Source organism: Lampris incognitus, chromosome 3, assembly GCF_029633865.1.
Source record: "Lampris incognitus isolate fLamInc1 chromosome 3, fLamInc1.hap2, whole genome shotgun sequence".
NCBI classification, from domain to species: domain Eukaryota; kingdom Metazoa; phylum Chordata; class Actinopteri; order Lampriformes; family Lampridae; genus Lampris; species Lampris incognitus.
The window spans coordinates 74243513-74261841 of record NC_079213.1 but is presented as its reverse complement, the minus strand read 5'-3'; the positions used below and the strand labels follow the sequence as shown (position 1 = coordinate 74261841).

At 41.9% G+C, this 18329-nt stretch overlaps 1 protein-coding gene across 1 annotated transcript in view; it reads right to left on the bottom strand.

Moving 5' to 3' along the window:
- tgfbr3 (transforming growth factor, beta receptor III) overlaps positions 1-16551 on the bottom strand; it is a 71863-nt gene extending 55312 nt beyond the window's left edge. The window contains exons 1-2 of the mRNA XM_056276805.1: positions 16374-16551; positions 11255-11434 (exon numbers count right to left, since the gene is read on the bottom strand). Of these exons, the coding sequence (XP_056132780.1) occupies positions 11255-11315 (61 nt within the window). The 5' untranslated portion in view covers positions 11316-11434; positions 16374-16551. The remainder of the gene's footprint in view (positions 1-11254; positions 11435-16373) is intronic.
- Positions 16552-18329: the final 1778 nt, after the last annotated feature.

The window sequence follows — 18329 nt, the reverse complement described above, 5'->3', positions numbered from 1 at the left end:
CATTGTGGGATGACTTGCAGTCAGGGCGCTCAGATGGTTTGAGTCAAGACACATCATTTTGTAAATCCCCAACATTTTTGTATTCACTTTGTCAGCATATCAGGCTGAAACTATTGCAACAAACTGACTTCATCGTGTTTTAAAGACCATGCAAAAAGAAATGTTTTTCTTATGAAGTTTTCGATACAGCAAACACTATGAAAATACCATGTTTTCCTTCTAATGTGAATGTCTCCTGGATGGCTTAGAATATACTTATCTACACTATACCACTATACTATAGTAAAGTTCCTAACTGCAAGATAGCTTATATGAATGTGAATTCCCGTATATGTTCCCATGAAGAGGTAAACTTCTCATTTCACATTGCGGTTACAGCAGTTGCGTTATGCTGCCCCTCATACTTGGCATTACACCAAGATTTGGGTACAGGAAGTGATGTCAGTCCATGTGCCAGTTAAGGCCAAATCGTATATTCCCACAAAGACATTTCCGAAGATAAACAAACAGAGCCTTCCCCCAGTGTGCAAACACATCCTCACATGTCCAGTTCCCAGCATCCTTCAGTGGGCAGGCCAACTGTATTTCTCTCAGATGGAGTTCGGAGTAAGGAAGATAATTTTACAGTCGTCTTTTGTCTCAGAAAATAGATGATGTAAATATCAAAAGATTGTGCTACACTCTCGGGAAACAGAGACACTTATTTTGAATACATACTAACAATACCTAATAAAAGTAGGAGATGGGTTGGTTGTGTCAATGTATGTTTTCAATCTGAGATATCCCATTTCTCATATGAAGCACAGGATTAAAATAATCTTCTGGTCTCTCTGTTTCCTAACTGCAGGGTATGATTCCCAGGGAACATGAATCACGCAAACCAGTTTAGGGTGCATAATATTCTGCCCACTTGTGTTTTGCTGGGGGGGGGGCTTTTGACTAAAAGAATCACTAACCCTGCAATGTTGACACTGCTCTAAGACACATACCCCAAAGCCTTGGGCCCACTAACACAGGAAGTGAATTTAGTCTTTCATAGAGATAGCTCAAGTACAGTTCACTGGCCTCTCTATGAAAAGTATGCATCATGAACTAATCTAGGACTGAAAAACTGGATGCATAAGAGGAGGAAGTTGGACAGAGATGAAAAGAGGGGCGCAAGAGTTAGCCTGTACCCTTCCATTGAAATTCTCTATTGAAGTGCAAAATTTGAGGTCAAATGTCCCCAAAACTTGTTTGTAGCCTTGCATCACCAAAACATTTTTCATGGACAAATGCATGTGCCTAAAAGTTATTGGTATATTGAAAATATATTAACAAATGTTCAGACGATTATGTATACACCCAAGGGTGTAAAAAGTTCACAAACAATCAAGTTATTGACTAAAAAATAAAATCACTGTGCTTACAAAGATACTTCTCTCAGCTTTGTGGATGCTTCAGTTTCTACTGTTCTGAAACAAGATGAAATTTATTCACTGTTGCATTTTATTTTTCCACAAAAAATACAGTGGATTCTCTCGTAGAAGCCCAAGCTAAAACACTGTTTCATGCCTCTGTTCAATAAAAAGATGACCATACAAGACTTTCTGAAGTGAGAATGAGTCCAGCTACTATTCACGGGCGCTTACAAAATTCTGTGAAGTTGGCACCTGTTGGTAACACATCTGCATTAGTGAGAAATGCATGACCAATTATGAACAGTATGTCTAGCTGGGGTTGAACTGGGAAGATGGAAGTGGTAATGCCTCTTTCCACCTTTAAATGCAGACATAAATCACCCGACTTTGAAAAGATGGATGGCATGGCTAGTTCCCTGAGGAACACAAGAGCCACTGTGTAAAATGAGACTGCTGGGAGACCTGGACAAGCACATGTGTGGACATGACAGAAGATTTTACTGACTGTGCTACCACAGTGTGTCTCTACTCATGGGTGCTGAAAGGTTCTGTCTGGATGTCTTGTATCAAAGAGCAAAACGTCAGTGGGAAAGAAAAATTGCCTGCTTGTATACCAGAGAAGGAGTAATTGGCTGTGTCAACAAAACATGGATTGAAGAGAACAAATGTCTCATTGGACATTGAACGGCGGAGGTTTAATTTTCACACAGCGGTCAAGCATTGCTAACATGATGAGTTTAGCCATTAATTGCAAAGGGCATTGTAGTTGGCATTATAAGTTGGACCTGAACAGCTTTACTCTTTCAGACGTTCTCGACTTAGGGAGTAAAGTGTAGCGAGAATAAATAACAATGAGTCATGATGACAGCACAAATATACAAATCCCCTTTGGGAGCAGAACAAATGCCGGTTGAGGCTGTTTTCGTAATGGCAGTAACTATGTAAATAGTAGTAGCAGCAACAGTGCAGAGGCAAACTAAACACTTAGATGAGGAGTGGGTAGTCTTTAACAGATCAGACCAAAAGAGTATTGTGAGATAAATAAAGAGTGCCCCAGCCTTCAGCTCACTCTGCAATGCCTGATTTAGAGTGTCCTTCCACCTCTTGGTACCAATTCACTGGTCAAATGGGGCAAAGGAAAGTCTCTTTGGTACTGAGAATGCATTAAAAGTTGTTCTACCAATTCAAGGACACCCTGCAAGGGCAGTGGTCTCTTATCCCAGCATGGTGGGGTGTTGGGAGCAGCCTCTCACTGTTCACAAAGATTAATAAGCCCGAGCGAGGACAGACTGGGAATCCAGCTGCCATTTGTTTCATTCTGCTTGAGATACTACAAGAAAGGAGATACCACAAAAATATTCAATAACTTCACTCTTACACAGTGTAGTGTCACCAACATCACTTCATGCATCAGTGGTCTCCTGTTGATTAAACTGCAATGCTTAGTTTGGAAAAATGTGCTGTTGCGTAATTTTGGGGAAGTTTCATTGGGAAAAATATTCAATAACTTCACTCATACAGTGTCATACCATTGAATTCAGTTCAACCACCAAACTAAGTGCTCTAATATAATATAACTCTAATATGGACTGATCTCTAGTAGTGGAGTAAAGTGATAACCTGCTTAATTTTCTTACTTTTAATTCTTTATTTGGACTTTTACAGTTAATTGTGACCAAATAAATCCTCTATTTGGTTTATTGTGTTGTTAACAAGTTTTTTTTTCTTTTTCCCCTTGTCACCTCAAGCCTCAAAGAAAACTCATTATTACTACTCTAAGTGCATTAAGGCCTACATAAAATGAGAAAGTTAGATTTGTAACAGGTTATGTAGTAGCAGATATGCAGAGTTCACATAAACAAAGTCGATTTTTTTCCCAATAAAATGGCTATACATGCCGCAAATTACAAATTTGCCTGCCGCCATACTGATCTGTGCACAAGGTTGCCGAGAACCCAGATGGATGCATCTAGGTATTATAAGAAGCCATAGGAGGCCACAGCCAATGCATTCTCAATAATTCTAAATCCCGAAGTGTTAAGACACAGCAATATGTACAGGCATGCATATGCACACGTATCAGGCAGAAGTGCACAAAGGTACACTGCTGCCTGATATGTTTTTTGTGAGAAAAAAATAAGGTTCCTATTTTTTACCTTGCACATATTTGTTTCACCAACAACAAACTTAGCCAACAAAAAAAAAGCCCCTCAGCAATAGAATATGGTTTGTTTTTATAAGATGATGGATCATCGCTGTGTGACAGGCAAGCATCAGTGGATATTCATAAGTTGTATTTTCTGTGTGTGTGTGTGTGTGTGTGTGTGTGTGTGTGTGTGTTTTTAAAAAGGGAAAAACTGACTCAGTTTGCAAGTCTAGGCTCACTTATTTGGAACAAATTGCACTTATAAGATTATTTGGTAAACACTACCGATGTTGTCAATACATTTCTAGGGCTTTAAATTAAGTGTCAACTAAACTAAATTCAGGCCCACACAAGATAAATGGGAAAACAACATCATTCCTTTGAAACGAGTGCACTGACACCTAACTGCAATAGGCTGTTCCCAGAAAAGAATGCATTGAAGACACCAAATAAATTCAGATACTATTTTTTGTACTTGTGATATTCAACAAATGCAACCTCACTTGAGTGCAACGCAGTAACTCGGGGCTTTTGAGTGCCAGCAGGTTGCCATCAAGAGAGAGTGACGACCAAAACAATGCTAGGCCTTGGTGCCACTGTGCGAGCCCAGCGTGAAGGAGAGGGAAAGGTGAGAGAGGGCAAGACACAGTCTTTTCACACAAACTGAATGAGAGCACATTCCACGGGGGCTCCTGAACTTAAGGAGAGGGTGGACAACGAAGAGTGACAGGTCACATGCCATCCTGCCTCATGTGTTATAAAGGCTTCTGGGTTGGCCCCTTCCACTGGACAGGTTAATAAATGGAGTGTACAGAACAATGAGCTGGATAGATCAGTCATTTGACAATGCACACAGCATGAATAGAATTTCAACGTGAAATTTTACAATGTGAAAACAGTGGATGGTATGCATAATGTTGAAGGGATGGTACACTCAGCAAGGGAATAACTCCTCGCTTGTGAGTGACTGAGTAATGTGCTTCAGAATTACACTGTGTTTTACCCGAGTTTCAGTTTCCCCCACAACTGTGTGCAAACACTTCAAAAGCAGAAAGCAGCATATTCTACCACCTTCAGCAGCACATTACTTTCTATGGGGGATACCTTTGCAGTATATATATATATATATATATATATATATATATATATATATATATATATGACAGTACCTTTACTCCTAAAACAGTAGCAACTCCAACAAAATCACAAATACTATCTCTGCTACCTCAACCCCGTTCCCATATCAAAGTTTAAAAAACAAGTGCAAAAATCAGATGTTCTATAGGGGAGGGAGAGAGAGAGAGAGAGAGCGAGAGAGAGAGAGAGAGAGAGAGAGAGAATATGAAATAATATCTGTTATTTAGTACTCAGAGGAGGACCTACTGTCTACTTTTTCAAAGGAACACAGCTATTTTCCAAAGAAACTTCCAGAAATCGGGACTTGGCCTTTCAGCAAGACTTATCAGAGGGTGCAGGATGGATGGACGAAGGTGAGGCCCCATCAGGGGCTGATCTGACAAAAGACGCCACCTGGAAGACTTCTGCTAGCATCTCCTAAAAGGACTCTCCCCCCCCTCCCCCCGGTAAAAAATACACCAGTCAGTCCACCCCAAACTATCCACTTTAGAAAATCCTATAACTGCCTGAATGGATCATATCCAACAGAAACTATATTTATCTATCCAAAATACATTGCTGTTGGGTTTTTTTTCCTATTTACAAATGTATTGGGGTTGAAGGAGTTAACTTTTTTATTATTGTTCGTGCTTTCTTCAATGAAGTCACTTGCCACATAACTCTATTACTCTAACTCTCCCCAGTTTCAGTGGCCTGTTTTTTTCATAGATCTATGAAACACAATGGAAAACGCAGGATCACCCCAGCTGTCTCCCATTACTGGCTGAAATTATTTACACGCCTGGTTACTGGAACTAGAGAAAGAGAGTGAGGGGGCGGGATGCATCTTACTCCCGCACATTGACGTATGCGTGCTCTTAATAGGAGACCGACAAGATACCGAGGATGTGTGACTTATTTATCTGCACAGGCCTGTATGACGCAGTGGGACGGTGGGCCCTTAACTCTTTCAACCCCTTCTTATTGTGTGTGTGTGTGTGTGTGAGTGAAGAGAGAGAGAGAGAGAAGAGAGAGAGTATGACTGAGAGTGACAGAGGGAGTGAGTGAGCGAGAGAGAGAGTGAGTGAAGCGAGAGAGAGAGAGAGAGAGAGAGAGAGAGAGAGAGAGAGAGAGAGAGAGAGAGAGAGAGAGAAGTGAGAGTATGACAGAGTGACAGCGAGTGAGCGAGAGAGTGAGTGAAGCGAGAGAGAGAGAGAGAGTATGACTGAGAGTGACAGAGTGAGTGAGTGAGTGAGTGAATGAGTGAGTGAGTGAGTGAGTGAAGCGAGAGAGAGAGTATGACAGAGTGACAGAGTGAGTGAGCGAGACAAAGCAAGTGAGAGAGTGAACAAGGAAAAATACACCCAAAAAACCTTGGTGAGGTCCGTCTTTTCGGCGGCACCATTCAAACATTGGCTTCCAAACCAAATCAGATAAATACTCCACGGATCGTTTGACACACCGGCATTAATCAAACCGTGTAAGAACAGATAGACCTTCGCGCAGTTACAAAGAGATTTGAAACTGAGCTCGCCAGATCTCTTGCCTCCTCCACTCACTCCTTTTGACAAGAGTTGTTGAGATAAAGGCCTCACCGCGGGGAATGGCAGACCTGTAATTAGAGACACACAGGACTCCCGCCGTTGCTATGTAAACATCCCTACCACTCTCCCTAGCAGCACACACGGCCTCGCTGCAGCCGCGCTCCGCCGACTCTTAGCATGAATCACAGGGCAACATCTGGTTTAACGTGCGAGAAGGAACTTTGTCGGTTTGGCACGCTGTACGTGTGTGGAGTGTGGCGACTTGGACCGGACGCCCCGCGCCTGCGCCTGCCTCTCTCCTCCCCCTGACTACTCCATCTCTCAGATTACAGCGGTTGCACAATGCATTTTGGCCATCCCCCTCCCGCGGGCCTTAAGAAAGCATTGTGTATATGGACGGGGATTTATGGTCCGGCCCTTTGTTCAAGTTTGGGGAGAAAGCACTACAACTGTTTTTGGCATAGCCAGGGGTGACGGCAATGTGAGAGCCATCCATCAAGGGAACGCAAAAATGTAGACAGAAAGTCAGTTATGCACTTACTTCAAACTCAAGTTAAAATGTGCATGCAGTTGAAAGTCCTGAAGCCGGATGACAATACTGTAAATATAACTGATGTGACCTCTCTCTCTGCCTCCCCCCCCCCCACCTAATTATGTTTATCATTATTTCAAAGTCACTTCGACCTCCTACTGCTGAAACAGAGTGATGGAAAAGAGACTGTCACCCAATTGCGCGGTCTTTCATTACGCCGCGGGATAACAGAAATTATGAAATAGCATGAGAAGTGATGAGGGGACCCACTCGCTCAACACATGAGCGAGTATGTTCCAGTCAACCACCAGCCTAGCGTTGTGCCTCCAGTATAACCAGCATCCTGCCGGAGCTGTTTTTGGCAACTGGCTTGAATTAATATCTGGCATCGCTCCCGTGTGACTTTATTTCATTGCGAAACCTGATGTCTACAAAAATGTTCATAATACTATATCCTTCAGAAAATAAAACCTTTTGGCAAGGTGAGGAAAGGCAAAAAGCAAAATGGTAGTAAGGCCACGGAAAAAGTACAAACAGCAAGAGTCGAGCGAAGGAGCATAGCAGACATTTGAAATAAGGACGTGCCTTCGGTCTGACTTTTAAGAGTTATGGAAGACCTGGATCCTGGACTGCTTTACTATGAGAGCAGACTCATTGCAGACTAATCTAAACATTACGTAAATGTTCTCCTGACAAGTTTAGAGGGCAGATGTGACTGTTTACACAGATGCTGCAAGATGATAGAGAGAGAGACACACACACACACAGAAAGAGAGAAGGAGAAAAGAGAGATATGAAATGATACGCTTAATGATGTGCTTAGGAAATAACCAAATTAATCAATGAAGCTGACTGTTGAGCGTTAAAGATGATGCCAATTTAAAACCATGGGGTTAGTATCTACTGATGTCTAAATATGTGTGTTAGCATTTAAAGCAAAGGAAAATGCGTCTTGAGTTTTCCAATTTAAAGTGCCGCCCTTGTTATTTCCTATCATGGGTGCACCAAGTCAGTATTATTGTAAACTGATGATAACAAGTGGCAGATACTGCATCAGTTGTCCGGCATAATAAGACCATGTCAATGGGGGTCTCTGAGTGGTATTGATTGAAAAAGAGGAAATGACTCACTCTCAAAAACTAGGTTCCCACTGCTGGTTCAGAGCAAACTATTCAGCAACAGACTGGTACCGAATGAAAGCATTTGAAAATGGCAAATGTTTGCAAGCATACCTGAGTACCTGCCATCTTTCTATCTGAATTTGCTTTCCTTTACCTTTATTGATTCAATGTAGATTAGTGCACAGGTAGAAATTACACATATCCCATTTGATATTATAGTTAGAAAATAGTGAAAACCACACTCCTTAACTTTGGGGTAATTTTATCAAGTCAGATCCACTGATGGAAAAAAAATGTCTTGGTAACTTATAAACCTCTGATGCAAGTTGAACTTTGGGAGTTAAATCATTGAGAGAGGCAAAAAAAACCTCAAACAAACCATGTATCTGAGCAAGAAGAGAAATAACACTGTTTTCACAGGTCAGATTACAGGCTTGGTCAGGTCATGCTTTGAGAGGAATGATGGGTTTGTCAGAGAATGGTGATGTTCATGGCTGTTAACATGATTTTTTATTTTTTTTACATATATATGGTAAGTTCAACCATGCACGCTGTTTGTTTGGCTAAGAATCAGTTTAACGAAAATGCAACTGGCTGTACCACATATCACCTTGCTATATTCACCAGATGTCTAGGATAGGCAAACAGCATCAGAAAGTCCTATTCATTTTACCATAGACAAAAATGGATCCGGATGTACTCCGAAGGACTCAGATTGACGTCGTCTCTTCAGACGTCCATATAACCATATGGACTAGGTTGCCAATCCTTGCATTCTCTTGTCACTGCAAAACTGCCACCTTGCAAATTGCACCAAGTAGTTTGTCTTCTGAGCTGTCCGCCCTCCTACGTCTTTACACCAACAGTTGTCAGTGCACTTTTGCCATTCTCAGGTGGCATTCTAGAAAAATTACAACCCTCCCCAACTCTTTATTTCCGCCAAACACCACCTGAAGCAACACAATCATGTTGTCTACTCTGAACATATTATTTGAATGCTAGCGATAGTTTTCTTTGCATTTCTATGTAGAGATGATACAGTGAGTGGGTTTTCTACCTGGAAGACTTTGTGAACTCAGTGACATTAATAATCCAATAAGGTGGATACTTGAGTCTGCAGCAGCGTAATTCAGAAGTAGGGCATTGGCTGTCGAACTGTAAATACCCATCCGTCCCTTGTGACACAGTGCAACAATGCTGGCAAGTCATGTTTCACTAGGAAGAACACAGTGGGGAAACTTCATACGTGGGCTCATTGTGTTGGAGATCCTGGCATTGTGGGAGAAACAGTGTTTGCTCTACGAACAGCAGATGCTGTCTACACTGCTATTGTTTGCGAATCAGTGAAAATTGGACCTTCAGAAAATAGACAATTCTTTTTCTTTCCCAATTGTTTCGGGTGGCAGACTAGAACCCTTGACAATGTTCTCCCAAAGTGTTAGCGGCATGGTGGCCCAGTGGTTAGCACTGTTGCCTCACAGCAAGAAAGTCCTGGGTTTGAACCCCAGGCCGTCTCAGGTCCTTTCTGTGTGGAGTTTGCATGTTTTCCTCGTGTCTGCGTGGGTTTCCTCCAGGCACTTTGGTTTCCTCCCACCATCAAAAAAAACATGCATGTTAGAGTAATACTCCTGTCTGTGCCCCTGACCAAGGCAATAGGAAGAAATAACTGGAGTTGGTCCCCGGGTGCTGCACGGTAGCTGCTCACTGCTCCTAGCTACACAGCTAGGATGGGTTAAATGCAGAGAGTAAATTTCATTTGTATGTATGTACAAAATGACTAATAAAAAGAATTCTATTCTATTATATTCTATTCTATTAAGCAACCTAGCAGATATAGCCATCCTAACAGAGAACAATCACAATGTGATGTATGTTAAGGATGGGATGAGTTCAAAGGTCAGCAGTGTCAAAGGTTGACGCTGTGGACTGAAACATGATACCATGAAAAAACAATGGGGTATTGTACAGAAGTGAAGCCGGTCAGCGTGTGATGATCAGTGTTAGAGAGTTCCACCCTTTGATCGACATGTGAAATAATGTATGAGCACCAATTCAGAGGAATAATTAACTATGAGGCTAATTCAACATTAGTAAAGAGAGGCAAGAAGGAGCCAAGCAACCAATACAGCAGCAGCACAAACTGGTTTTCCTCCAGTTAAATAGCCCACCTTTTGTGGTTGTGTTCGGTGTATGGTAAATGAAGCCAAATGTGGCAACAGTCAGCAAGCGTGTCCTGACTGAACTTGCTCCACTTATTAAAAAAAAAAAAACATTTCTCGGAGGATTTTTATATGGGAACGTTAATAAAGTTTCACCTGTTCCAGTTATTCAAGAGCGCAGCATGTGGGAGAGTTGTTTGAAACTCCCACATCGTAGCAATCTGTTCATTTATGGATAAATTACTTTGCCCATTTTCCTCCTATTGGCATCTGTGCTAATATATTGATAGATATGCAAAAGATTTTCCAACAACTGACAAATAGGAAAGGAATTATTATCCAGAGCGAGGCCTTGGAGGTTTCAGTGGATCACAGCCAATGGCGTTTCTGCATATATCTAAATATATCAGTAATAATATGAGTAACAACAACTTACGTTGGCTGCTGTTAATTTATAAGGACGGGCATTTGAATATCAATACATGGAGAACACGATACATATTACTTATCTGACTGTCCTGGGATGAACAAGTAACATCCTAATTGTTAAACTGAGAAGTATTCCCAGTTGCTCACAAACAGCACCAGGTGTTTGTTGCACAGAAGGGTGAGTTAGGAAAAGTGAATGACATCATCTAGGGTCTGAAACACTTTACGAGTATGATCCACTAAAAGCGTGTCCTCAACTACAGGTTTCCTGCATCCATCTTCATATCTGTTGACTTGTTTTTTTTCCCTCTCCCAATCTATCTCCATCCAGTTTGTCTGGCCAATAGCTGTAAATTACGAAATCTTTGGCAGTGTCTGACATATGCATGTGAACGTGTTGAGTGATCAGGCTGTAAGATTGAACTCGTCAGCACTTTGTTAATGCAAATCCCCCTGACTCTGACAAGCACTGTCTAGAAAGACATGCTGGGTGAATCAGTGGAAAAATCCCAGTGTGAGAGGGAATTTGTGATTGCCTGACAAAACAAGCAACACTAGACGCTCCATGATGAGACCTGCAATGCAAAATGGACTTCCCGGGAGGGCTTCCACTGCAGGCTTCAATATGCCACGAATACACAATAGTCTGCCTTTCTCACAACAGATTGCTTCTCATTGGAGAAAAAAAATAGAAATAAAAATTGTTTTGAGAGATTTTGTATATTTTAACCAATAATGGGAATGTAGTATATGCAATAGAGCAACTCCATTCATTAGACTCAAGGTTAACTGATGAACCAAGCTTACCTGCAGATGCTAGGCAACATATTGCAATCAGGAAAAAGGAAATGATGGATCCTCTAGCCATTTTGTTGTTATGCGGGATCTTCCAAAGTGAGGGATGTTGCTCGACAGGCTTTCCTCTTGATTTCGAAAAGGGTGCCCTTCTATGACGCAATCTAGAGAAAAGTCAGCTTCGAGCTCCAGCTGTGGGAAGAACAAACATAGAGAGAAGTCAAAAGAGGGTGGTTTTATTTTAGCATGGTCAAACAGCAGGGAATTGGGCTCTACCTAATATGCCCTGCGGGAATTATGAGATCAGACAAGGAGACAGTGGTCTGGAGACCAGGGGATTAATCTGGGAGGGCTAATTGGGAGTCATGCAAGCTTCAAAGGATTGAATTTGAACACACCTTCCCCTGCCCATTCCCATTCAGAGAGAGCTCTCCCTGGATCATGGAATGGCTGACTGACTTGTTGGGTGTGAAACACTTCTGAACATGCCACGGGTTATTTAACACACTTTAATTGAGAGCGTAAGGAAACAGTGGATCCTCCACTGGGGCCTTGAGTAAGCAGCTTAGTGCAACCGTGCTAAACAGCATGACCTTGGCTGAACTCCTAACTTGTCTAATTTAACTAAACCCCACACACTGGCCACCATGACAGGACAAAAGGCCCCACCTTTTTAGACATGACATCAATTCTTTTGCTAGCAAACAGAGTTGCGAAAAAATGTATATAATCCAAAAGCAAATTCATTCAAGCAATGAATAACATTAATCAATAAATATATGTGATACATCCATTTGAATATACTAAAATAATAATTTAAATTTTAAGCTATTTGGGGGGTGTCCAGGTAGTGTGGCGGTCTATGCCGTTGCCTACCAACACGGGGATCACCAGTTCGAATCTTCGTGTTGCCTCCGGCTTGGTCGGGCGTACCTACAGACACAATTGGCCGTGTCTGTGGGTGGGAAGCCAGATGTGGGTATGTGTCCTGGTCACTGCACTAGCGCCTCCTCTGGTCGGTCGGGGCGCCTGTTCAGGGGGGAGGGAGAACTGGGGGGAATAGCATGATCTTCCCATGTACCACGTCCCCTGGCGAAACTCTTCACTTTCAGGTGAAGAGAAGCGGCTGGTGACGCCACATGTATTGGAGGAGGCATGTGGTAGTCTGCAGCCCTCCCTGGATCGGCAGAGGGGGTGGAGCAATGACCGGGACGGCTCGGAAGAGTGGGGTAATTGGCCAAGTACAATTGGGGAGAAAAAGGGGGGGAAATAAATAAATAAAATTTAAGCTATTTATGAGATTTTGAAAAAGAAATAACAGCATTTTTAACCTATTACACTTGCTTGTAGGGACTGTCAATTAGCCTACCAGTTTTACTGGCCAGTACAGCTTTATGTTTGATCTCAGAAAAAGCCTTTATATAAGTAAAAGCCCAAGCCATCCAATGGGTCAATGTTGGGGTTTAAAATGTTGCTTATTAAAGTCAAGAGTCAAGTATTGCCATATGCATGCAAACCACATTATTGAACATTTTGATGGAGTATTTCGATAAGGCTTTCACTGCTTGGTTTCTGGCCAGTATTGTGCAGCATTACATCCACTGTAAGCAGGTTTGATTTTGATGCATTACTGCAGTGTCTCTCAAACTGTGGGAAAAGCCTCCTTGGGGTGTGGGTGAATCAACTACTGGGGAGTTGCAAAGAGATGGGGATATAGACAGAAAAGGCCACAGCTGTGGAAAAAAAAGTACCATCAGTGTGTGTTTCCACAACTGATGTGCTCACAAACATCCTCCCTGTGTGCAGAGCGTGATAAGATTTGCTTTCAAAAGAGTGCCAATGAAGTTTGGCACCACAGCATCTAACAAGTGTACCTCCCAGGGAGAGAAATGGACAGTTTTCAAAACTCACTTGCAATTGGAAGCGTTATCATACGTCAGCTGTACTTGGGTCATGTTCTCGTCCGAACACGAAGACAAGTAAATGCAATGGACAGCATAATATAAATATTTTGTTTCTTTACATTTACAACATTTTCTCTTTGTCAACCCGCTAACTTTTGCACCTAATGCAAGCATAAAAACTTTTTTTGTATTATTTAGGATTGTTATTCAGAATTTGGCACTTCCATTAAGCTTTTCCTATTTGCAATTTCAATAACTCTCAATAAATTTGCTGATGAACATTTTTATCCCAATAAAGGTGGTACTTTAGCAGTGGTAGGAATAGTACTGCAGGCATGCTGAGCACTGCCTCTGCTACCAGTAACAGCCCAGAGTGGGAGAAACAGATGTACACCTATCTCATTTGAAGTGAACCATACAGGCAGCATGGGAAGCAGGATGCACAAAGCACTAAGGTGCATCGCTCTGCAATGCAAGCAGCTGCATGGGACAAAAGAGCCTTTCACTCTGGCAGCTGCGGGGGCTGGGAAGTCATTTTAGAAGATCACGACAAATATTACACTTCCAGTAAGTCAAGGAGAGCTAGTGCCCTTCTTTTGATTTATACTCCCCTTTCCCTCCATCTTCTCCCTCATGACTAAGTAGAGGCAAACTGTGTTTCACTATCTCCTGTGAGTCACAGGTCAAACCAAAGGAGAGTTACATTCAGGACCCAAACCAAACAATCAAGAACCACACACCAGACACCGGGTTTATCCATAGTCAGAAGATAAATAAATTAGCTGACAGATACACATCGGTGTCCTTTCCTCAATAGATAAAGCAGAATTTTGGAAAAGCCGCAGCCCAGTTTCCACTTTTTATAGCCAGGGCAAAATGACCTAGAGACCAGTGTCTCATGAACAGGTTTTAGCTTGATTGTATGGTTTTTACTTCAGCAGATACACAGTGTTGGGTTTGTTGCTGCAACAGTCAAATCACCTCATGTGACTTCTCTTCAACCCTGACCATCTTAGCAGAGCAACTATTCACTGGGAGAAGATCTGGAAAGTACATCAAACCATAGAGACCCCAGACCAAAACTACAGCACGCTACTGGGACCGAGTTGAACGCAATCATCTCCAAAAGACTTGTAGTTGGTTAAAGCTTTGAGCTATATAGTACATATAGCAGGGGTTGTTTCATCCAGAGTCATATGTTTCTGTAATCACAAAACTCTTAAGTACAAAGAGGCAACACACATGCATGAAATGTGTCCCTTTATGTATCTTCATTTGTCTCTCTGTTTGTACCATGCACTCTACCTTTTTATGCCCAAACTTAGTGCACAGGGCTTCTCTCTGATGCTGAGGTTTTTATAACCACATGGCCTGATGAGTGATCTTAGATTAGCACTGTTGTTCTCAGAAACCTTATGGTTATGGGCTTGCAACTGACTCTGCATCCTGTCTCCTCATGTTCTTTGAGCCTCTCTATAGGTCTACAATGTAAATCTAACTTGCTGCTGATAAGTCACAATGCATACTGAAAAACACAAATGTATTTCTTACACAATACTGGAGACCCTGTCCACACACTCAAACACACAGATACATTAGTATATGGCATATATGTTCTCTGAGTAAAAGCCAATTCAGTAGGTCTATTCAACATAACAAGTGCATATGATATTCTCCATCATAATGCACTTCAATGAGCAAAAATCAAACTTTATCTGGTGGCAGAATACACGCTACAGCATATGTGATCATGCATATACATTATTTCAGGCAAAGCAGCCTAAGTAACTTCATCACCCTAGACCTGATTAAGCAATCTTATCTAATTATATTGGATTTAAAACACAGAAGTCTGTTACTTCTCAGCTCAAAAATACTGTTCATTGCTAAAAAAAGATCTAGGTTTAGATTCTGTCCTGACACAACAACTTCTTCTACAGTTGCACTGATACATTAGCATAACCTATACACAGCAGAGTTGAGTTCAAATAATGAAGTCTTGAATTTCTATTTTTCTTTGCTCTAAAATCATAATAGCCATTATAGGACAACCATACTTAATAGCTTTAATGGCTCAGGCCAGGGACAATGAGCTCCCAATTTATCTTGAAAGTGATGTACTTATAGACCTATGAGGTGGTATTTAAGTGGCCAAAGAATAATTCTCACTCAAAGCAACTCAATTTTTGGAGCTACACTCAAATAAAAACCACTGTGACAAATCCCAAATCAAAGTTTATAATCTACCACAAGTCCATGGTTTAAAAACCAAATTATGCAGCACTTTGGATCCGCAATTGCTTGAGGCTCAAAAGGAAGTTAACGAGAACCATTTATATAACGGTGCAGGTATTTCATTGAAAATCCTTCTGATTTAGCTTTTACAAGCATACGTTTTTTTAAAACTGGCCAACAAATAGCATCAATGGCAACACATTTCTTGTAATCCACAATCATATGTGGAGATGCCAAACAGGTTATAAGGCAGATATACAAATGTCATTATCTCAGTTCAATGCCAATCCTGTGTTTGTTGTTTTCAACCCTTGAAGACACTGGACACTTACATATAGATATAGTGAGGATGTGCCATCTACACCCTGCATGGAGCACTTGTCCAGCTCATTATGCCATGCTGATGACAAATCAGCTGCAGTTAGCAACTCCATGCTAAATCACGTTAGGTATGGCTGAAAACACTACTTGCACTGCGATTTCTAAAGCTACATATATTGAAGCAATTGATAACATGCATTTCAGAGTTTATGGGGACATTTTCATGATCAGTCATTCTTAAAATGTTATCAAAAGGACGCTCACTAGTGTTGTCATAATAAATCACGTTTCAGTAAGCAGCTTCTTAACCTGCCAATACAACAGGCTGCTCGGGAGAGGACATGCACGGCAGCACGAACACCAAAGGATCCGTCCATCTGCTTCTCATGTCCCGAAGAGCGAGAAGAAGAAAAGGGACAGAAAGGACAGATCATCAGCATGAGCTGTTATTGCATTGTGCAGTCAGGTCCTCCAAGTAATATGACAACGGTTTCGAGAGACGAATGCTGAAGTGGGTTTAACAGCGCTTCACATAACGGTAGACTGTGTTTGCACGCATTCAGAGATACCGATAACTGATGCAAAAGTGTAATAAGCATCGCCGTTGCATCACGCGTAGACCTGTTTCATCGGACACGCTGAGTGACACCTATAACCGCGTATTGACTTACCGTGCAGGATCCTCAAGAGAATGTCAAAATAAACTTTGGTTGAAGTTTCTGTCGCTGCGCTGGACACGGATCTAACTCACGCCGTCGCTCCTCTGTTGACGTGAAACTCACAACATCCCGTTGTTCTGAACATAAAGCGGCTCTGCAAAAAAAACAACAACAACAACAACGCAGCTATTATCGCAATTAAATGAGTACGCAGCCCCCCTAGTTACAAAGTTTTAAATAGTTATCTCCCTTTGCTCTAAGTCCCTCATTTGGGGGCGGGGCTTGAGGGAGGAGGCAGGCCGGAGGAAGGAGCGCTCCTTCAGTGAAAGTGAGAATGAGAGACCCTCACTGAGATTTAACGATGAGGATGTTTTTGTTATTGTTGAGGGGAAACAATCGCCGAAGATGAGGGGGCTTCAAAGTATCTTTCCATCGTTGAATGCGTGGTGTTAAGTTTGGTGTTAATGAAGCTATTCTGTACAGTATGTAATGGCGTTTCACAGATTGACGTGAGATTGCTTTTAATGTTTGTTTTTGATATCTAACATCTCCGGAGTACAGGCTTGTGACAACCCCGTAGACCTTAACTAAACCACTCTCACTTTGTGGCAAAAAAAAAAACCGTTCAAAAGTTACACGCATAAACGTACCTCCAACTATGACCCGCTGGTGGCGCTGGAGCGCTCGAAGTGCAGACATGAAACTTGTTGAAAACAATCATGGGACTGTCCCCAGTTAAGCGTTGCACATTTCCCGACTTTTTACCGAATGGCTCTAGTGTAGGGGCTGCCACCCTAGCCAGAAGTAGAATTAGAAGAAGAAAAATTAGAAGAAGAAAAATTGAGACCACGAAGAAGAAGAAGAAGCTGCTGCTGATGATGATGATATAATTAAAGGTGGAAATACTTAGGTCGCCAAGGCCATGTTTGCTGCTTGGCCGCCAATGACCACAACTAAAGAAGAGCCTCCATATACACATATATGCATTGCAGCAACGACTAACAAGGGCCTAACGAGTTTGCTGCCACATGGAACTGACCGATATAAACGTATGCAATGTTAAATAACAATTCCGGACCTATTTTTCATAATGTAAGACGATTAATAACCAGCTGTACAAGTACACCTTCATCCGTCAAGATAGCTCTTTTGGGACCGGTGTGACGGCTGTTTTGGAGGTATCCAGCCAGCTGAAGTTAGTAAATGGTGAGCAGAATGATTTCTTTCACTGTTTTTTTGCTTTGTTAAATTATCGAACATGGCGTTCGATATGTTCTCAATGAAAGAGTTACTTACCAGTAACCTAAACAATAATATATCATATTTTACAGAGGCCTTTGAAGAACAGCTTGATGTAAATTAGTGAATTGCCTCAAACACGCTCAAAAAAACCAAAAAAAACAATGATGCCGAGTTACTTTCCTCGAAGACCCAATAAATAATTCTATGGGTAAGCGATATTCAATTCCCAATGAGACAAGATTCAATGGACAAACATCAGATGCGTACACGTTTGACCTCTGAACCTCTCGCGCGTTTGAATTTTGGTCAGTTTTTAAATGTCCTATTAAGAATATTCTATGTGAATAATCTCTTACGCAACATCTCCCGTCAGACCGTTTTAATTGGCTCCACGCTGCCAGTCACATGCAATGAACTGTAATGTACGTGAAATGACATGCGTGTGTCATGACGTCTCATAATCCAGTACATGCACACAGCCTGGCAGCCAACCCTCCCAAACAAACGCTGCACCGCTTGGCTGTGGTATCAGTCTTCAAGCGAGAGGGAGATGCTGCATGACTGGGTACAACACAAACGTCAGCTCCCTGATACGCCACTAATGAGATGGCACCTGTGACAAGAGGGAAGGAAACTTTTGTTCTGGGATGCCGCGATGCCTTCACAAAAAACGTCGATGCGCTGCTTTCTGAGAGCTGACAAGGAAATGCTCAAAGGGATCAAATT